Here is a 22,623-nt window from a genome sequence, read left to right as displayed (position 1 = left end):
CAATGGCCCCAAGTATTGATGTTTATTGATTAAGTTAATATTTAGGCTGTTCCATAGTACAAGTAGCAATGATTAAAGAACTATTTAAATAATATTTGTATTTTGTTCATAGGAAGGAAATGAACAATGCAGTGACTCCTAGAATCCATATTTATTTATAACCAATAAATTAAGAAGTAAGATTGGTTGTGCCTTTAGCCTTATAAAATTCTGATTTCTAACAAATCTAACCTTGTTTTTAACTCTATTATTAATAGTTGGTATATAAGAAGACAATCTTACTAAAAGAAAATTTAAAGGAATACTATATTGTTATCTATTTTTTTCTTACTCTGGCTTTATTTACCTTTATTTACCAGGAGGAAGCCCTGAGTGAGTGAAATCCTGTATGCATAAGTTCTCTGATGTGAGCATTACCTGTTGGGATTCCAGTACTGATTGGTCCATGGTAAACTGGAAAAGCCAGGGTCTAGAGGAATGGCAAAGCTTTCCTTGAGACTCTTAGTGAATATGAAGGAGTGATCAGGGTGTGCAAAGACTACCAACTGTGGCTTCCTCCTCCCATGTGTTTACAGCATGAGACTGTTCATCTGCAGAGGCCACCTACCAAGACTAGCCAAGCCCTTCCCCTTTGCTGTGAATAATAAACAGGAGAGTCAGGGTTGTGGCTGTGGGAGGTCCCCATCTCATCCCAGCTTCACTGTGCCTGCCCTTTCTTCATCATTTTGCCACCATGGCAAGGGTTCTAGGACCCATGTCTTGGGGATCATGGCTCCTTTCCAAATTAAAATCTGGTATAATATCAACATAATGCAATTGATCAAGTCAGTATTCACAGGCATGACAATTTAGATATTGAAGGTCAATTGTTCCTAGAATTAGAGTCAACTATTCCACATGAGGTTATGACAATGAAATCAAACTAAAAAGAAAAAAACCCACTAAAATAAAAAATAATAGATTTATTTAGATATACCACATATAAAAGAACATCCATCCAGAACAAATTACTACACATACAGGGGTAACTGTATAGTCAATCTAAGTATTTTTAAATGGGTAAATTCTATTTACTTAAAATGTCTGTTTCCTTTGTATATTACCACCTCTATATAAGGTCAGACATTGTTGTTGATCATTTTAATTTTGATATGTTACTCTTAATACACGTTACATGTTATATTCAAGAGAGAGATTAAACACATCAGCTCTGGATTACAGTGACTAATAGAGTTTAGTGCTCTGACGAAGGATTGTTTGCCATTACGCCTTTATTGACTATTTCTCTTTCCTGAAGACTGTGTGTCCACCAATCTGTCTTATCTACTTCACATTCTAGGAATGAGGCTTCCTAGTACAATCGACATTATACTGATATGTGGCTCCTACATGCACAGGTTGTGACCCTTGGCCAACAGGAGGAATTGTAAGCACAGCTGGTAGAAAGAACTGAGAGTTCTGGAAGCCCGGTTGACTGATTAGGGTTTCAATGATATGGAGACATTGGACTGTTGTAGGTCCAGACCCAATTAGATTTTATCTCGGGCTATCTTGACCCCTAAATAGACATTCTTTGCCACCTCTACGTTGGACCTAACATCATGTGATGACAGATAAATACCTTTTGGAACATCTTAATAAGACCATAGTTTCCACCAACCAAAAGGCTGAGAGTGTCATCGGGGGCCATAGCTGGGAATCTCCTTTGCTCTAACCACCAACCTAACGTATTCACAGTGTATTTGAAGGTGCCCTGCTGTATGACTCTTTGTTATGTTGCTATAAAAACTTCATGAGAGCTCTTCCACACTGGGACATGGAATTTGGGGTTACCTCAATCTGTGTTCCTGATCCTTGGTCACTCATATTTGACTCCAGAGTAAAGTCTCTCATGCCCTTTGAGATGAGAGCTGTGGTTTTGCATCAACAACATAAAGCTGGAACTACCTCCTGGAAGACAGTATGGGAAGTCCCCTCTACCTTTCTGTGTTCTGGAAAACAAGGGGTGCCAACTACAAAGCCCTTCTCTTATTCTGTGTGACTCAGTCAAGACCATGGACACCCCTTTGCTCTCCTAACCTAGACCAGAAAGTTCCTTCAGATTCTCATCCTTTGCCTCTCACCAGTGTTCTCTGGGCTGCATATACCACTGCGCCGCCGTCAGAATACAACCCTAGTCAATCCGACTTTCTCCTGAATTCTGACCTCTACCCAACCTGAGCCAGCGCATGAGCCCTCACTGCCCTTCCCAAGATCAGGCTGTGACCTTCTAACAGGCTGTGCTCAGTGATCATCCTAGTTTTCAGCCTTGCTTTCTTCCCCCTATTCAAAAACAAAAATGAAAGCAAAGTCCTCCCCTAAACTCATGAGACGCTTGCAAATACTTTCCCCCTAAGTGACCCAGAGGCCTTGAACTCTGGTACTCTGCCCTCCACAGTTGTTGCACAGAGCCACACCACCCTCCAGGCTTGATTTTCAGAACTTAGAGCCAGAGTTCACAGAATAGGGGAGCTCTAACTTTGCAACAATCTGTTGACCCCAGTGTCTTCTAACTGACCCAATTTAATGAATTAATCAGTCTATTTGTTTGCATTTGATGGATTGTGGATAATGAAACACAGGTAGCAAAAGATGAATCCCCCATTCCACTCTACTCCCAGGCTACCGCTTAACTGAAAGTAAGGCACCTCAGTGGAGGGACCCAGTAGCAGGGAGAAGAAGGAGGAGGAGGAGGGGGAGGGGGCGGGAGGGGAGGGGAAGGGGAGGGGGAGGGGGAGGAGGAGGGAGAGGGGGAGGGGGGGAGGAGGGAGAGGAGGGAGAGGAGGGAGAGGAGGGAGAGGAGACACTGGAAGTGTGAAATAAAAGGCACATTGGGCTAAGAACAGGCTGCCCTGAGAGGAAACTCACCACCATCAAGAAAGCCCATAAGGAACAGAGGGTAAAGAAGGTCCATTCCAAAGCCACTCAGACAAGAACAATGTTTTTATTGCTTTTAAGCTAGAAAGGTAGAGAAAAGGGTGTACTAGGACATTGGCTTCCTTTTTTCAAAACCCATGTAGGGTTTCCTTGCTTTGTCAGTTTTTGTGAGAACACATCTTCTGCTGTGCACGCACTTTCCTTTCAAACTATTTCAAATTGTTCTGGAGAACAGGAGAGGTTCTGGTCTTGTCTGGCACCCCTCACCTCACAGAGCTGGGTTCTGGTCTTGTCTGGCACCCCTCACAGAGCTGGGTTCTGGTCTTGTCTGGCACCCCTCACAGAGCTGGATTCTGGTCTTGTCTGGCACCCCTCACAGAGCTGGATTCTGGTCTTGTCTGGCACCCCTCACAGAGCTGGATTCTGGTCTTGTCTGGCACCCCTCACAGAGCTGGATTCTGGTCTTGTCTGGCACCCCTCACAGAGCTGGATTCTGGCTGGCTGAAAAGCCCGATGGTCCTCTTGAAGGCATGCTTTTAAAAGGCATAAAACTTCCTACCCATCAAGTGAAATGCAGGCTGCTAGTTATACTTATTAAGGATAATTACATCATTTTCACTTAAGAGCAAGTAGGTAATTTAACTTGGCAGACATCAAAATTACATTTAAATAGCAGCAAAAGGAGACAAAATACAGAAGTGATGGTTGAATGGGCTCAAAGACCTTTTGACCACCTTTGTTTGTAAGGCTTGGAAATGGTTCCTGTCACTTTGCATACCCCCCCCCCCTTCATCTGAAAACATCAGCCTTTGAGGGAATAAGGACTTTGTTTCCATTCAAGTTTAGTTAGAGACACTTCTTGGGTGTTTTTGTTGGTGGTGGTGGTGGTGGGTTTTTTTGAGGCAGGGTCTTGTCTGGTACCCATTATGTTGTCTGTTGTTTCTTCTGAGACGGTTTCCTAGCAACGTGGGCTGAAGCAAAGTTAAGAATTACAGTTCTTTTGGCTGAAAGACTTCAGAATTGAAAGCAGAGGCTTGGATACTTCACTAGCTTCAACATTTCTTGGGCATCCATCTTGAAGAATCAGGCTTCACTGAACTTGGAAGGGGAGAGGATGGGATAGGAGGGAAGGAGTGGGTACAGCACCACACTGCGTGGGCTTTGAGGCAGAAGTGCCTGCTCAGAGAGCCTTGTGAACCAGTTGTTAACATTGCAAGAATTGTACAAGACACTTAATATCATATTGGCATCTTAAAACTGGCTGTGGTGGGATTATCTGGAGTGCAGAGAGATGTGCGTGTGCTAAACTCCTCCCTGGAAAGCCGGTTGTTAAAAACAGGGTTGAACAATTGCTGGCTTGCTACTTCTTGCCTGGAATACAATGTTTGGCCACATTGACTGTGGTGAGTTGGGAAGATGAGCTCTTTGCAGCCCCTGTCCTTAGTCCTAACCGGCTTAAGGCATCATCGTGTACTTTTAGCTGCATTTTTCATGAGGTTGGGCTAGAAAATGTGGCAGGTGGATAGGTTTTAAAAGTAGCCTGACTTTCCTGACAGAGAAGATGGAGAAGAAAAACACCCTACACCCTACATGAATGGGGAGTCTAGGGACACAGGAGTAGCCGTTCTTGATGTTCATAGGACTCAGAGATAAGGGAGAAGTGTACCATTAGAACCACATTTTCAAGTGTGCCTCTCCTGTCTGAATGGTCCCCACCAAACTCAGACTACTTCTGTCACCAGCCAGAATTTCTTTACTTCCCTATGAAAATAGGCCGGAGGTGTTAACCTCTTATGCTAAACTCAATTTAGTTTTAGGATATGGACACTAGTTGTGTCCTATTTCACACAACCATGAGGTTAGACTTTAGCTTTTGATCTATGTTAGTGTCCTGGCTAGCTTTGTTAACTCAACACAGCCTAGAGTCACCTCAGAAGGGAGTCTTGTTTGAGGGACCTCCCAAATTAGATTGGCCTATGGAAATGACTATAGGGTATTGTCTTGATGGTTAATTGATATGGGAGGGCCCAGCCCACTGTGGGTGGCACCATTCCCTAGGCAGGTGGTCCTAGGCTGCAAAAGAAAATTAAGAATGAAGCTGTGAGTTTCTGTTTCAAGTTCCTGCTCTGACTTCCTTCATCAGGAAGAGTAACCAATAAACTGAAATAACCTCTTTTTATCCTTAAGTTGTTTTTGATCTGTATTTTATCATGGCAACAGAATGAAGCTAGACTAGTTACTGAGGCACAGGTGATGAAGATGAACCACTCTTGAATTATGTTATCAGACATCCTGAGGTTAAGAAGGCAGACTGAAGTCACTTCACCTACAACTACACCAACAATGATAAAGATAATGACAATTAACATTTATGAATTGTTTGCTATGAGGCATGCACTGTGCATTTATTTCCTAAGCCATAAAATATCTCCTAACATGAATACCAAACAGATGAACAAACAAGACACATTGGGAGGTTACACAACTCACCCAAAGACATGACTGGTAAGTGGGATGTAATTCTTAAGCTAGATGTTTCTTAACTCCCTTATGGTTACCACAGAGAAATCCATTAAGGGCAGCATCAATAGTCAGAAAACCCTTTGTTCATGGTTTGGATTTCAACTATTTATAGTGTGAATTGTGAACTAAATTCTTAGGTAGAGAAGCTATGTATTTGCAGAGAACCTACCATGAACATTTTGTCACTTCTTCTGTTATCTTAAATTCACACAAACGGAGGTCGGCACCATCACCCTCAGATGAGAGCATGAAACAAAATTTGGGAACCTTTTAGCTACTCGCCCAAGGTCATTCAGCCATTTGTCTGAGGACGGCAGAGCAGGCCTCTATATCACTCCGAGTGAACTGCCAACCTTCTCTGCAGGCTTGCTTGAGGGAAGCTGGGTGTTGGTGTTTCCTTTCAACCCACTTTGGCATATGTTGGCATAAGTCACTCCAGAAGACATGCCATCTTCCTCTAGGGAACAGCTGTTCTATTATCTAGAGAGAAGAGCATATCTGGCCCTTGCAGTTGCTGTTTTTACCAAGCCCAGTGTGTATAGCCTTATCAGAGACCCCATCTTATCAGCTCTACCTTGAAAGTTGAAGGAAATGTCAAAGTTTGTTGTTTTTGTAAAAAAAAAAAAAAGAGTGTTATCTTCATATTTGACAAGCAGTCACAATACATCTTATTTTTTTTTCCCAACAGTATGGGCAGATGGATTACTTCCAAACATGCAGTAGAAGGAAGAGCTAGTAACTTAATGTCAGATCTGTTATAAGTGAATTCAGTAAGGAAGCCAGTGGTGTGTGAGCTCCAAGGGCTCAGAAGCCTGTCTGACTTAGAGTTATTATTGCTATGGTGAAACACCATGACCAAAAACAAGCTGGAGAGGAAAGGGTTTATTTGGCTTATGCCTTCACAGCACTGTTCATCATCAAAGAAGTCAGGACAGTAACTCAAGCAGGGCAGGAACCTGGAGGCAGGAGCTGATGCAGAGGACATGGAGGAGTGTTGTTTACTGGCTTGCTCAGCCTACTTTCTTTTAAAACCCAGGATTACCAGCCCAGGGGTGCCATTCATACTGGGCTGGGCCCTCCCCCATCAAACACCAAACAAATGTTCTAGGGGCTTTCCTACAACAGGCTCTTCAGGAGGCATTTTCTCAATTGAGTTTCCTTCCTCTCAGATGACTATAGCTTGTGTCAGGTTGATATGAAACTTGCCAGGCACAGATGGTGTGTCAGACCGTGGAGCTGTGAGAGGGGTCAAGGAAGCTGAGAGAAGAGGCAAGGTCCCAGAACTAGTAGGGACAGGCTTATCTCAAAACTTACATAACTTTCCAATGTTGTTTATTTTAAAATGGGGACCACATTCTGTCTTGGCATTCCCTAATAGGTTCTCAGTGTCAGCTTTGTGCCAGAGTCTTTGCTTCTCTTTCCTTGGGAAAAGCCTCACGATTGGCAGAATGAGCGTTAGCTAAGAACAGCTTGATGGTGGTAGTGGGGGTGGTTGTGGGAACTAGCACATGAACTAAGCAGACACACAGGCTGCACAATACCCTGCAAAGTCCTGGATAGAAGGGTGCCCAAGGACCTGCAGAGATGGCTCTTCAGTTAAGAGGACCTGGGTTCAGTTCCCAGCTCACAACCATCTGTAGCTCCTGTTCCAAGGAATCTAAAGCCTACACACACACACACACACACACACACACACACACACACACACACACACACCATTTTCTAGAAGCATGTCTGATTCCAGAAGCCCCAGGAATTTTGACTTATGATGGATGTAGTGGCTGCTGCACTTTGTCTTCCTTCATCTTCATCCACTAGGTTCAGTGACTTCTACTGTGTGCTGGCTGGAGTAGGGAATAATCACCCCCGCCCCCATTCCTGTCCTAGGGTTCCATGTTGTTAAAGCAGCTTTGTTCCCGGAGGATCTGGTAATTACTCTGTCACTGTGTCACCATGGTAACATATTTATGTATCTCAAATGCCATGAGCCCAGGGGGGAGGGGGGCAGGATTTTAAAGCATCTTTATCTAGTGCCCTAGCTAGAGATTAGCAGCAGATTATGTTGTAGAACAGAGAACAGGCTGCTTGGGCCAAGAAGCCTTAGGAAGCTAATGTCTACTTCTCCTTTAGAAGGGGCTGAGATTCTACTAAGGGCTTGAGGACCAGCAGACCCTTTGGGGCTCATGAGACATGTTATGATATCTGAGAAACAGTAGGAGAATCCTCCCCCTCCTCCATTCCCTTGGGGGATCATGAAGAGAAGGCAGGAGTGAAGATCCACCCCCATGTGGCTATAGGTGGCATACCCACGCTTGTGATGCTTTTGTGCTAGAGCTGGGCTAGGAATTCAGTATTGCCAGAATGGCATGAGAAAGGAGAGAGAGAGGGGAGAGAGAGAGAGAGAGAGAGAGAGAGAGAGAGAGAGAGAGAGAGAGAGAGAGAGAGAGAGAACATGATAGGACCACAGGAGGCCAGGTCAGGAGAGGGGGAGTCAGAGAAGTGCCAGGAAGAGAGGAAGAGGATTACAAACTGGAGGCAGCAAACACCACAGAGGAAGCTTGTGGGGGGGCAGGGGGGGAAGATGCTCAACCACATGGATGTGTGGGACACAGTGGGTCAGGTTGGCTGGGAGGAGAGCAGGTGCAGGACACTCTGAAGGAATAGACAGCGCCTGAGACTTGAGGTCAAGGATAGCATTGTTTTAAGATGGGGGACATCTGCATGCTGAGACAGAGCTCCTTTATAGAAAGAGGTTGTGGGAGCAGGAGGGAGGGGGTTAGTTGCTACAGGAAAGAGTCTGTAGAGGTACAAAGCAAACTGCCGTCCTCGGCATTCTGTCAACCCTGGGCTGGTACACAACCTAGGGACTGAGGAGCAGAGGCTGGGAGCACTGAAAACGATGCCCAGCAAGGACCACTGGCTCTCACCTGGCTCAGTTCCCTCGAGCATCAGACCTATCCTTTCTTGTTGGCTCTGGCTCTGGGCAGATCCTGTCTTGGAGACACTCCTCACCTCTCTATGAGGCTCCTACCTCAGATGCAGCCTCTAGTGAGGCCTCAAAGGACCTGTTCACTTGGTCGCTCCCATGGTAGATCCTTTCATCCTGTCCAAGGGAGTACAAACCCTGATGTGGTAAAGATGCTTTACTTGAAAGCATCACTAAAGAGATGTCAAGACTGAGGTCAGAAGAACAATGCTCTCAAAGATTAGGCAAAAGGGTTTTGTTTTGTTTTTGTTTTTCACGGGGAAGATTGAACTAGTACAGCCAGGAAGAACCTGGACAGGGAAGAGGGTGAAGGCAGGCCAGTGTGGGTGGTTGTGGGGAGTATTCCTCTTGGGTTCTTAATTTCATTAATAGAATTTAGAAACAAACTTAGGAGAGAGCCTAACAATTTCGTCAGTGGACAATTTCACTAGCTGCTATTAAGAGACAAACAGAGCAGGCAAGCCATAGATCTCAGCAGCTGTTAGAAGGATCATGATAGAAAGCAGGAGGCAGAAGAGGAGGGAGCCTTTGAGAAACAGAGTGAGGAAGCCCCCAGTATTTAGGAAAGCATGCTTAGGCTTCTGCGAGTATCTGGAAGAAAAGGAAGAAGAATAAAAGGAGTAAGTTGACTTTTAGGCTGAGGACTTAGCTGTGGAAACTCTGTGGAGCCCACTTCAGGGTTCCAGGAAGGACAAGGGCATTTTCTCATTAGGGGGATAATTATTCCTCCCTCTCCTTACCATGGCTTTCAATTTATCATTTCCTGAGGGTTGGTCTCTTAGCTAGGCAATTGACTGCCCCAGATGGATTGACTCTTAAAGGAGGAGACAGTATATGCAATGTTCTACTCTTTGGAGCTATCAGAATGTCATCTCCACCCAGGTCCTGTGATAGATTCCATTCTTCTTACAGGGAAGAAATAGCTTTCTTTAATGGGCCTCTACAGAGCCTTAATGGCCTCTAAGACTATTGTAACATTTTACCTCAAGTGTTAAGACTCTAAAATCACTTAGGAGACAGGCTGAAACTGAACAATAGCTATAACTCATTTCCATCATGGAAGTTTAGAGGACCAGTTCCAAAACTGTCCAGAGGGTTTAGCTTCTGGACTGGAGTTCGGGTCACACTCTTTGTATACAGCCTCCAGACAGGGTAGCTCACTTATGAGAAGCTGGATATAGAATTTGAGCCCTCGTCTGACTTGCCAGGCCTCCAGCCAAGACACAACCAAGGGCATTATAGAATGAGAATGATTTGTGTTCCGAGTCTCTGTCCCGAAATCTTCCCAATCAGTTCCTGTATCCTGTTCTCATCAGCATGGCCTGTCAGAGTCTGAGGATGCTGTACTTAGGGCACCTTCTCATCGGGAGGGTGATATGCTTCTCCTGTTGAAGGCAGACCAAATTTCAGAGACCTGCAGGGGAGTTGAGGACCTTAAATGGCGTCTGGCTGTCACCAATTGTGTTCTGACTGATCGGTAGAGGCAAACAGGCCAAGAAATCACTTATTTTGACTCTTTTCCTTTCTCTTTCAGATAGTTTTTGCTATATAGCTTAGGTTAACCTTGAGTTCATCATCCTTCATCAGATTCTGGAGTGCAGGGATTCCAGGTGGAAGGTACCATGTCTAGGTTAGGAAATCATTTAGGAGGCTAAGAATGAAAATTAGGAGGTCCTTTTGGCTTTGTCTGGATGACAAGAGGTCAACTGGAATCTTATCCAAGTCACAGGGACAGCAGAGTCCTTTGTAGTAAGCCATTTCTCACTCACAAAGAAGCAGAGTGTGGGATGTGAGTTCTTGACCATCACTGTTCTCGAGGTCGCAAGGTACAGGTGCGATTCAGCATGCTACCCACCAGTTTCTCAGTCCCCTCTCTCAGACCTGCAGATTCCACTATTTCCAGCAGTAACCTTGAGGGATGGGGCCTGGGGCTGCTGTCTTTAGCAGACCATTCCTATACTATGTGAGATTCTGGCAGTGTGATGGCCAACATTATGTACAATTGCTCTCTACCTTGTAAGTTTTTGTAAAGTTTTTGTTACCCTGTCAGCTAACACTCCCAAGATGGATAACTTCCTGGAGTATTTGGGCTGTTCCTAAAACTGTCTGATGTTGTAAAAAGTTTGACTGCCTCTGCTGTTCTTACACGATAATGGGTCACAAGGCTAACTGCTGATTCTACTTCTGTACCAAACGCTTGATTGCTCAAGATAACCAAGGCATCTGCAAGGCATCGGTAATAAAAGTTTAGCTCTGCCTGCATGTAGGCAGCGTGTGTGCCAACTCAACCCCCACATTGTAACCTGTGGTTTTTTGCCTTTATAAACCCCAGACTAACAGTAGCTGGGAACACACTTTGAGAATCCCAAGTCTCCGGTGTGTAGCTGGCCAGTATCTAATAAAGGTCCAGAACATCAGGAGACTCCACGGAGATCCAGGCGTTCAGCCCGATTCACGTTCTTTGCTGATCAGCCTTGATCCCAGGGCTTTCGGTGTACTGAGAGCCAAGACTTTTCTCAAGCCGAAGGAGCCACCAGCCCTCAGCACCTAGATTCCACTGAGGAGTCTGGTCTTCTGGAAGCTGAGAACATTTGGATAAACCTAACATTTAGAGGTGGCCGTCGACAGGTTCTCCATGCCTGGATTGTAGAAGAGTGGCATCGGGAGCCCTCTCAGAGGTAAAGTTACTGCTGGTAGCAGGCATCTGTCTGTGAGATTCATAGGAAAGCTGGACGCAGAGTTAATTCCTGAGTCAGAGGAACCACTGGGCCCTAGTTGCTTCCTTCTGGAGGCAAGGGAAGGCTGACGAGAAGCATTAGTGCCAAGTGGGAGAACACTGTGGCTTTGTGTTGTGTGCCTTACTTTTTGTGTCATTTCTTGTCCTTGAAGAAATTGAAAAGATGGGGGAAAAAACCTTCCACCCAGAAACCCCCCCTGAGATCTGAGGAAGTTGCATTTTAAGGACTTCCAGAGAAAAGCCCCAGGAGTGCAGAGAACAGAGCTATTCAGGAAAACTAACTGTCTTCTGCTCCCTCCTTTAGCCTTCATTTCAGGTGGGCTGGCCTGCTGAAGGCTTCTTCAAACTTTCTCTTGTTTACAGAGTGCAACAGGAGGTCTTTAGAAAACCAGGAAACCGGGACCAACTAGGCAACATTCTGGCCTGGGGGTTCCTGGTGAGGAATTTCTATCCCAGATGAGAGAGTAGCAGCCAACTCAGTCCCCTAATGACGCCAGTTTTGTTTCAGAAGAATTAAAGACCAAGGGGTGGGACAAATTTCAGCCTCCAGCCCCTACCATCCCCATCAGAAGAAGATGGACCACCACCCTGTGTGGCTGGGGCACCAGCCAGGGACTGTGACACCAGAGGCATCCTGAGTCCCCTCACACCCGGGGTGGGACCTCTTCCTGACCCATCTCCTGGCCATTCACTATCCTCCTCCTTTCTCTTACAGACTGCATCCCTGCCTGCTCTCACTGAGGTAGGATAGAGTCACCATGGCTCCCCTCTCAAGACACATCCTACCATGCCCCTGCCATGCTTCCCCCAGGTCTTTGCCTACAGCTATCCTCCCTTTGAAAGAGATCTCCACACACTCAGGGGCCACTCAGGATGAGGAAGCTGGGAAGGGCCATCAATCAATTATAGCAATGGTCCCTTCTCCACTAGTGATCTGTATAACTGGAAACTCAAAATCTCTCTCTCTTTCTCAGAAAAAAACCCAAGGCTTGATCTTTCTGCTAGAAATGGTGTTTTATATCCATCACCTACATGGGCAGATTGTCAGCAGCTACTTCAAACTCTCTTCACCACAGAGGAGAGGAAGGGAGTCTGGTGAAAGGCCCAAAGTCTTGGGAAATGATGGGAGGGGTCAGCTATTGATCTGGTGGCAACTGGAGACATTTTTCCTTCCTGGCAACCAGACTGGAATTCTAATTGTCACAAAGGTAGGGAGTCTGTCTGTTAACCTTTTTCACCAGACTCTGTAGGGAAGTCTTGAGGCTGTAGCTAAGTGCCCCATGAGTTGTCTAAAGTAGGTCAGATAACTCAGGGTTTAGATGAGTCACTGTCTGCTTTCTGGAGTGCCTCCTAAAAGCTTACCCAATTTACACACCCCATGGACCAGGAGGTTCCAGAAAACCAGAGCACTGTCAATATAACTTTTGTGTCTGGATCAGCATCAAACATTAGGAGAAAGATTTAGAAAACAGAAGGCTTTGAAGCATAGGCACTATCAGAGCTAGTCAAGATCATCTCCTGGGTATACAGTGACAGTGGCAGACTAGGAAGCCAGCTAAGATTATGGTGGCATCTTGCCAGGGAGAAGAACCTCAGCATCCACGATTTATGAAAGAAGGACCAAAGCCGAGGGAAATGGATTCTGGGAGAGATACTCCCTTAAAGAAAGGCCAATGCACCTATTGCAAAGAAACCGGCCATAGGAGAAGCAAATGTCTCAAACAGAAGCAAAGGTCTGCATTGGTGCTCCAGCTAGATACAGACTGACGGGTTGGCTCAGTCACCACCTTCCCACCACCTCCAGCCCAGGATAACTCTGAAGGGGACAATGTTTCCTGTCAATTTCCTCGTGGAGATCAGAGCCACTTACTTGGTTTTAAAGCAGGCAGCTGGGCCAATAAGTAAGAAACAGATTTGTAATACAAGGAGCCACTGGCTCACAAATTTGTTCTTGGGCCACCAAAAGAACTGTGGACCTGGGAAAGGGGACTGTGACCCACTCTTTCTTAGTCATAGCTGAGTGCCCATACCCCTCTATTGGAACACTCCATGCTCCACAAATTAAAGGTAGAAATACAGTATGTAAAGGATGAGATAATACTAAGCTTTGGACTGCCATTGCTCATAAGATCAGACAATGGACTCTTTCTATCTAAGGTTACTGAGAACAATTCTGCTCTTCTGGGGATCAATTGCAAATTACATTGCACGTACCATCTACAAAGTTCAGCACAGGCAGAGAGGATACATCAGTCCTGTAAAAAGACCTTGACTAAGCTGGCCATGGTGGTGCACACTTTTAATCCAAGAACTCAGAGGCAGAGGCAGGCAGCTTTATGTGAGCTGGAGGCCAGCCTTGTCTACAAAGTGAGTTCCAGGACACTCAGAGCTGTTATACAGAGAAAGCCTACCTCAAAAAACCTAACCAACCAGCCAGCCAGCCAACCAACCAACCAACCAACCAACCAAAACAACCAGCCAAACAAAAAGACCTTGACTAAATTAACCTTGGAAACTGGCAAAAGATGTGTGCGGCTCCTCCCCGTTACCCTTCTTAGAGCTCAACCTACTCCTCACGTAAAAGGTTTAACTCCATTTGAAATTCTAACCACCATCTTCTTCAATCTGTACAGGCTCATCAGCTGACTCAGGACACTGTGACCTCTTCAGTTAAGGCTGCTTTCAGAGGTCCACTGCTTTAATGCATCCTTCCCAGGATCAAGAGACACTGAGCTGAGACGCTGGGACCCTGCTAGACGAGACCACCACATCATCCTGACCACCCCTGTGCTGTCAAAGTAGACGGAGTCTGCACCTGGATACATCACTCTCAGATCAAGTGTGCCACTGGGAACAAGATCTAGTTAAAGAAAAGTGGACTGTCACCAAAACTTGCAAAGATCCACTAAAAATAAGGGTACCATGGGTTTTAACCTAAGGATGCTGTTTTGTCTGGCTATATTTCCTTATGTTCTTTCCTCGAATCTAATTTCAAAACCCCAAGGTTCTCAGGGTCCTAAACAGACCAGACCATCCCCTAAGGCATGGAAGTTCCAGGTAATTGCCATAGAAAATCAGAACAAGACCATAGCCTCTACCTTCTGTCTGGTGACAGGATGTGCTAGTACTATAAGCCTCACCTTTGATATAAGGGACACCTGCCAAGGGAAATGTATACATGAACCCTACAATGCTATGACCTCTCCTATATATATTTGTTTCGTATATGAGCAAACTCGCTCAGACTGTAAGGACCCAAATTATGGAGGATGTCCACACTGGGGCTGCAAATATCATAGTACTTGGCCCAGATGGGGAGGAGAAAGGCCATCCAGACTCAACTCGGTTGATTGGCATACTAAGGTCATGTATTCGATCCCTGACCCCTGGAATGACAGATGGAGAATAGGGGTTGAGGGTCATATCTACAGACATAATGAGAGGGATACAGGCTATGACAAGAAGACTAAGATACTCATCTTTAGAGGTTTAGACAGATTTCCATCTCCAAATTCCTCGGGTTGAATGCTATAACCAAACCAGGTGCTATACCCGCTCCTGGCCCTGATGGTGAGGTCACTGGCTGACATCACTTTGTATTACCACCACCTTTCTCTCTCGCTTCCTACTAACCCTACTTCTCTGACCGCCTTTGAGTTGCTAATGGCATGTTGATATCCGTATACTTGCTCATGAATGTTTCTAACCCAAGTGCTATGCCTGATCGTTGGTCCTGAACCCTACAAAACTCTCGCACTGTGTAGGACTCACTGTATACTAGAAGCTCATTCGGCCACTCCCTTTGCCAGTTGTTCATGGGTGTATCTTTCCACTCAAGCATCAAATCTCTTCACATAGGCCAAATCCAAGTTGGGGGGACCTGTTTCTCCTCAAAGAGCTATGATGTATCTAAATCCCCCTTTAAGAATAAATGAAGGCTCTCCATAAACATTTCTCAGTTCCTCGCAACACTTTGTCAAGTGCTCCTCCCTCCCTCTCTTCTTTCCTCCCTCCCTTTCTCCTTTCCTCCCTCCCTCTCTTCTTTCCTCCCTCCCTCCTTTGCTTCCTTCCTTCCTTCCTTCTTTCCTTCCTCCCTCCATCATTTCCTCCCCCTTTCCTCCCTCCTTTGCCTCCTTCCTTCCTTCCTTCCTTCCTTCCTTCCTTCCTTCCTTCCTTCCTTCCTTCCTTCCTTCTTTCCTTCCTCCCTCCATCATTTCCTCCCCCCTTTCTCCTTCCTTTGCCTCCTTCCTTCCTTCCTTCCTTCCTTCCTTCCTTCCTTCCTTCCTTCTTTCCTTCCTCCCTCCATCATTTCCTCCTCCCTTTCTCCCTCCTTTGCCTCCTTGCTTCCTTCCTTCCTTCCTTTTTTCCTTCCTCCCTCCATCATTTCCTCCCCCCTTTCCTCCCTCCTTTGCCTCCTTCCTTCCTTCCTTCCTTCCTTCCTTCCTTCCTTCCTTCCTTCCTTCCTTCCCCACCCAGCAGAAACTGGCTCCCCAGTACTGATGACATGTACCCATGCTTGCCTATCTGGCATATGCACAAGCCCCCGAATTCTGTACCTTGGTATTCCTGTTCCCCTGAAGATGTATTTATGATGACGGTCCAGCAGGAAAGAGTACTTGTATTCACAGACCCTGCCAATCCCCTCAGTCCAGGATAAAAAAGCCAACTGTGCAATTCACCTCCTCATAGCTCGCTTAATCCCCTCAGGGTTAGTAAGGCAGGAGCTGCTAGTGGTACCACAGGAACAGCAATGGCTGACATTAACTTCAAAACCATAGAACATCAAACAACCCCAAGATCTGCCCGCATTAGAAAAATCTATTGCCAAGCTAGAAAAGCAGGTGGAGTCATTAGCTGAGGTGGTTCCATGCAGAGCAAGGAGGGCTTTAGGGGAGAATTGTTGCTCATAGGCAAACCACTCAGGAACCATTAAAGATAGCTTGGCTATGCTCTGGAAAAACTTTGCAGAAAGGGGGAAACAAATGGTTCCTGTTCTCATGCTGAGGCTCCTCCTGGCTCAGTCCCTCCAGGTAACTCTGCCATCAGCTACACTTCCCTCTCCTGTTTCTGCTGATTGCTGTTGGACCCTGCATCAGTAATGCCTTAACCAGATACATAAATTCACACTTCAGTGCTACTAAAGTAATGGTTATTTTGTCCCAACATGAACAGGCACCCACCACCAAGTCAAGGGTTTGACTCAGAACTCAACCCCAGGGGAGAATGTGACAATGATTAACACTGTGTTTAAAATCCATAAATGGCTGTGCTGTTCTAGCTTGTGAGTTTTTGTAAAGTGTACCTTGTCAGCTAACTTACCCAAGATGGATGAGTTCTTGGAATAGTTGGGCTATTTTCAAAACTGCCCGATCGAGTAAAAATGTTGAACGATTATGCTGTTCTGACAAGATAATGGTCACAAGGTTAACCATGGGTTCTGCTTCTGTCTGAAAAATGCTTGCTTGATCAAGATAATTAAGGTGTCTGCAAGCTATCTGTTATAAACATTAAGCTCTGCTTGCATGTAGGCAGGGATGTGATAACTCATCCCTCAAACTGTAACCTGGTTGGTTTTGTCTTTACAAATCCCAGACTAACAATAGCTGGTGACACACTTTGAGAATCCCGAGTCTCAGCTGTGGCCCTGACCAGTATCTAATAAAGCCTCTTTGTTAAAATCCATTCACTGTTGGACTGGTGGATCTCTGCACAATCCCAGACCCATAACAGCAGCAGCAGCAGCTCTCCTGGGAGCTTGTTAAAAAGGCTCAGCTCCTGTGATCACAGGGAACTGTCGAGGGGTTTGGAGAGTGACTATGAATGTATGTCTCAGTTATCACCAGCTTCTCTCAGGTGGACAAGCTGGCGTCTTCGTAGTCAGGACCTATTCCTCCAACATCTCTGAGGATGTTGGGGAGTTAGTGAGTTGGGCATTGCAAGGCTGATCTGTCAGTGTGTGCCTCAGCCTCATTACAGTCTCCTGCACCATCAACAGAGACCATCAACAGTTCTGGGTCTCCCTTCATTCGTGCTGGTTCTGGGTCTCCATTCACGCTGGTTCTGGGTCCAAAGCATTGCTTCAGACCAGACCTCAGATACCAATACTTTTTAAAGCTCCCAGGTGAGAAAAAAGGGATGGCTCCATGTTCTCAGTATCCTTAGAACTGTGCTTCTTAGCAGGTCCTGGTCTCACAAGCCTGTCATATCAGCAACTGGGAAACCGAGAGAAGAGAATCAGAAATTAGCTACAGTGTCCTTAGTACAGTGTGGATTTGGTCCAGCTGCTAGGTACAGGCCCAAGGACAGGACTTCTGGCCCTAGAAGAGCGGGAAGATAGTTACATTATGATTCACAACAGTAGCAAACTTACAGCTATGAAGTAGACAGGTAGACAGGCCTGCTCTGAGTTGGTGGAGGAAGGGAAACATAAGCCTCAGGGTGAACCACAGCCCACAGCAGAGAAGATAGGCAGTCATTAGGGCCAGGGCTACATGAGACCCCGTCTAAAGACAAACAATCACACAAATGAAAACAAAACAACTAACGGACCAAACAAACAAACAAACAACTGAAACCTTTAGTTCTCAAACTTACTCCACCAAAGGAATGTTGTGCAAACTTGGATTCTCTTCTGTAGGGTGGATGCAGGCCAGGAAATGTTACTGCATTTCTAGTGACTGTCAGGACCTATGCTGCCAACTGGTTTCTATTTTATGTTTGACGAGTTAAAGCAGCCATGGTTCTGCTCAAAGAGAGACGCCGGAGTCACCAGGGAGCTTTGAAAATCAGCCACGTGTGGGCCCATCCCTAGAGATTCTGATGTAATTGTATTCAGGAAGGCCAGGAACTGGAAGTTGTAACCTGCTCTCGATCAGTGTGGTTCTCAACCTGTGGGTCGAGACCCCTTTGGGAGTCGAACGACTCTTTGAGAGGGGTCACATATTAGATATCCTGCATGCCAGACATTTACATTGTGATTCACAACAGTAGCAAAATTACAGTTATGAAGTAGCAACCAAGTAAGCTGATGGTTGGTGGGGGCGGGCACCACATACGAGGAACTGTGCTTCAGAGTCGCAGTATTTGCAATGTGCAGATGTACAAGACTGGCATTGAGTAAGATGCAGTGCTCTGAAGGTATGGATGCTACTCCATGCCCTACCTCCCTGCCGGTGGCCACTTCCTCCAAACAGCTCTCTAGTGCCTATTCTAAGCTTTAAAACAATCCATAAAAGTGTGGTGTTCTTAAAGCAACATTTCTTAGGCCTCCGCTTTCTAGAAATTTTCATTAGATCTGGACTGAAAGGGGCCAAACGATTCTCTAAGCTAAAGCTTCCTGAGTAGAGTACCCCCACTTGCTAGGACTTTGGGTGGAGACAACCTGGGCCTTATTTATCCTCCCCATTGTAGGCTGTGGTTCATCCTGAGGCTTACCTCGCACATCTTCCACCAACTTAGAGCAGGTCTGACTGGCTCTTCCCGCTCTTCTGAGGCCAGAAGTCTTATCATTCAATTCTGTACCTAGCAGCTGGACCAAGTCCACAAGGCTGATTGGCACTGCCCAGACTTTCCCCGTGGCCGAGGTGTACACTCCCTAACACGGAGTCTGCTTTCCTGCTAGGCATAGTTTTCAGTTATGCAGCCCCTGGTCAGCAGCTCTAGAGTGGCAGGGTAACCCACCCTCTTCTCTGCCGCCAACAGTGAAACCTCACAGGTTCCTCAGAGTAACTGCAGGCTCTGTTTTACCACCATCTTGCTATCTGCCAGCCTTGTGTTGCCACCCCGTCCACAGACTCTGGTTATTTTTAAAAGCTGTCTTGACAAGTCAAAGATTTGATTTAATTCATGCAAGTATTCTAAGCACTTCTAGGGATAGAGGAAGATGAAACAGTAGCACATATGCCTCTTGAACGTGGGTTTCTTCCCTGATGGTGCTTGTTGGACTTAGTGCCGCTAAGCTTATAGAGACAATCACGGGGATAGAGGCTCAAATACCACTTCAGATGAGTTGGAACCTCTGACTGCTGGGAATGCAGGAACTGAGGCTGGAGACTTGTCGGAACACACTCATTCCCAGATCTGGGTTGGGAGATGCCTTTGAAGCTGTGTCTATCGGGTTTGATCCTCCCAGCCTCAGAGATAAAGAGAATGAGATGTTATTAGCATTATTATTTACACTTAGTGGAGTTCACATCTGGAACCCGCTTTGTGAAGCGCTTCGGGCACTACTGAGTTAAATGGATCTTACTTCCCCGGCTTCACTTCTGGGCAGAGGATGAAGGCTTTAGGTAGCTCTAGAAATAATCACCTTTCCTTTAATTTAGAGTGCTCATTAGGCTAGGCCTAATGGGAACGCGCATTCCTTTAGAGTTTGGTCTTTATGGGAAATTATGTCTTTCACAGAAACTCGTGTGACTCAGTGACCTAGGACAGCGGGCTTTGGAGGACTTCCATGTTCTTCCCTGTTGAAAGATTGTTTGTGGCAGAATATGCGAATGTGATTCACAACCAGCTTGGAGAAGAGGGACCAGAAGAGGGGCCAGGACTATACTTGACTGGAGTCTCTTCTAGAGGGGTGGAATAAAGTAGAAGATGAAGTCTCAGTATACCAGTGCTGGTAGATAACCCACAGGAACAGCAGCTTCAAGTGTGCATCAGGATCCCCTGGAGGACCCAGGGAGACCAAGATTGCTTCACCCAGTGTTGGGTCTCTTACTTAGTGTCTAGGCATGAGAATCTGCATTTCTATCAAGTTTTCTGGGTGATGCTAGGGTACAGAAAATGGTCACCTTTGGGGCGTAGAAGTAGTGTGCTGGATCTCGAACATCTAGGATTCCAAAAAAAACTGCAGACAGTAGTATCTTTCTTGATCAGCAAGTTTCTCTTACCCGTGTGCAGATTCTTTTCAGTGGGCCTGAGCTGGGCAGGCAGGCTGCATTTCTATCAAGTGCGCAGAGGGTGTGTGCCATCGCCAGTCTGGGAACGCTGACCAGGTACAGAGCCTTTAAAGGTATGAATATCACCAGTTATACATGGGTTCATTTAAGTGTACTGATATCTACACAAATACCTATATGCTCTGTGTTCAGATTCAAGACACTTGGCTCTATCACCACCCCAAGACTTCTCACGGAACTTACTTCCTGTACTTAGCTCTTCCCTACTTTCCATTCCTACCTTACTGTTGGTAACTTTCAATCTGCTCTGTATCTCTATCATGATATTTTAAATATATAAAGTGCTATAGGGGTGGAATTATATAGCACAGATACTTTTGTTATTGGCTTCCTTCATTTTCAGACAAATTTCTTGAGATTATCCTAAACTTTTTTCTTGAAGAACTTAAATAATTTGACTAAAATATAATTACATCATTTCCTTCCTCTCTGCTTTCCTACCCCTCCCATGCTTGCCCTACCCTCCTCTTCTTTAACCACTGTTGTTACAGATATGTGTGACTAGTACTGCCCATTGAGCCCATTTAGCATTGCCTGTGCACTCACACACACACACACACACACACACACACACACACACACACACACACACACACATGTTTCTAGGGATGCCCACTTGGTGATGGAGACCAATCAGTGCGTTCATCCCTGGGGCAGGCTAACTTTCCCTCTCTCAGTAGTTATAACTGCCGTGCTTTTCATCTGGATGTGGGTGGGTCTCATGAGATTTCCCTCCTTTATGTTAAGATGTCCATTGTTGTTGGAATTGTTCCAGTCCTGTTTGGGAAGCCATGTTGAGATTTCTTGGGTTTAACTTCCCTGTCATAGCTAGAAGGCACAATCTCACAGCAGACTTCCTGGTCCTCTGTTTCTTCTCAGCTTTCTGTCTCCTCTTCTAAGATGTTCTCTGAGCCTTGGGTGTAGGAGTTGTGTTATAGATGTATCAACTGGGGAATGGACACCCCATGGTCAGTTGTTCTCTTGGGTTTTGATTAGGGGTGTGTGTATGTGTGTATGTGTGTGTGTGTGGTTGGTTGGTTGGTTGGTTGGTTGGTTGGTATGTATGGGGTGTGTGTGTAGTTGGTTGGTTGGTTGGTTGGTTGGTTGGTTGGTGTGTATGGGGTGTGTGTGTGGTCTGCATCTGCTACAAAACCAAGTTTCTTTGGTGAGGGGTGAGAGCTACACTTACTCAGCTAAGCTGGAGAACAGGATGTAGTTATGGGTATCCCTAGTTTAGCTTTTCTTGTTGTCTAATGCACCAAACTGTGCTTGCCATTTTTATTTCTCTGTTGTTTTGGTTTGTGGTGGAATTGGCAATTAAACCTAAGGCGTTGCACGGGTTAGGCAAATGCTCTTCCACCGAGCTGTCTACCGAGCCCTCATTTAAGTTTTGAGGGGGTCTCACTAAATGAGACCCTCATTGTCGGGCAGGATTGGTGCCACTTTGGAGGCCAGGTGGGCCTTAAATCTGAAGTCTTCCTGTTTCAGCCTTTCAGGTGTCACTAAGCCCAATGACCATTACTCTTTGAAGAACATTGTGTGTCGTTTTTTTAGTTTTGAAATATCACAACCGAGGGGAGTGGGCGGGTAGGGGAGTGGGGGTGGGTGGGTATGGGGGACTTTTGGTATAGCATTGGAAATGTAAATGAGCTAAATACCTAATAAAAAATGGAAAAAAAAAGAAATATCACAATCGAAAGTGCTACAAACATTTGCGTAAATGAATGCTCACTTGTTTGGGATATGACGGACCATAGATTGCTTGTGTTTTAAGTTTGCTTTTGTTCCTATTTATTGTTTCTTTCCTAGATACATATTTTAAGGTTTTCTTTTCCTGCAGATTGCAGTGAAGAATTACATTAACAAGTGATTTTTCTTTTACCTTTTTAATAAATGCTAATGGAAACAAACAAACACTCCAACCCCTGAGAAATACAAATGGCAACAGCTTCAAAACAAAAGGATTTGGGAGCAGAAGTCTCCACAGTCAGTGTATCAGTTACTCTTCTACTGCTGTGACTAAAACACTACCACAATTAAGGCCACTTAGAGAAGTAAGTACTTAATTGGGTTCATAGTTCCAGAGAGCTAGAGTCCATGATGGTGGAGCAGAGACACGGTGTCAGGAACAGCTGGGAGCTCACACCTCCTTCCACAAACGCAAAGGAGAACACACACTGGGAATGTGAACAGTCTCAAAGCTCACCCGCCAGTGCCACACCTCCTCCAGCAAGGCCACACCTCCTCCAGCAAGGCCACACCTCCTCCAACAAGGCACCACACTTCTTAATGCTTCCTACAGTTGCACCAACTGGGGGCCAAGCATTCAAACATGAGTCTATGGGGGCCATTCTCATTCAAACCACTGCTCAGTAACAGTCAAAACTGTAAAATCATCCAAGCTGTGTCAATGCTCGACACAAACCAATGTCGTACTGATGTGTGTGTGTGTGTGTGTGTGTGTGTGTGTGTCTCGTGCTGTTTGTTAATGCCCCTCCAAGGTG

General features: G+C 45.7%; 1 protein-coding gene across 1 annotated transcript; it reads left to right on the top strand.

Annotated features, from left to right (window-relative positions):
* The first annotated feature begins 10,774 nt into the window (after positions 1-10,774).
* Positions 10,775-16,844, top strand: Erv3 (endogenous retroviral sequence 3). Its single transcript, NM_001166206.1, has 2 exons — positions 10,775-11,103; positions 13,796-16,844. The coding sequence occupies exon 2, from the start codon at positions 14,085-14,087 to the stop codon at positions 14,685-14,687; it is 603 nt and encodes a 200-aa protein (NP_001159678.1). The 5' UTR covers positions 10,775-11,103; positions 13,796-14,084; the 3' UTR covers positions 14,688-16,844.
* Positions 16,845-22,623: the final 5,779 nt, after the last annotated feature.

Source organism: Mus musculus, chromosome 2 (assembly GCF_000001635.26).
Source record: "Mus musculus strain C57BL/6J chromosome 2, GRCm38.p6 C57BL/6J".
NCBI lineage: Eukaryota > Metazoa > Chordata > Mammalia > Rodentia > Muridae > Mus > Mus musculus.
This window is presented reverse-complemented; position numbering and strand designations above follow the sequence as displayed.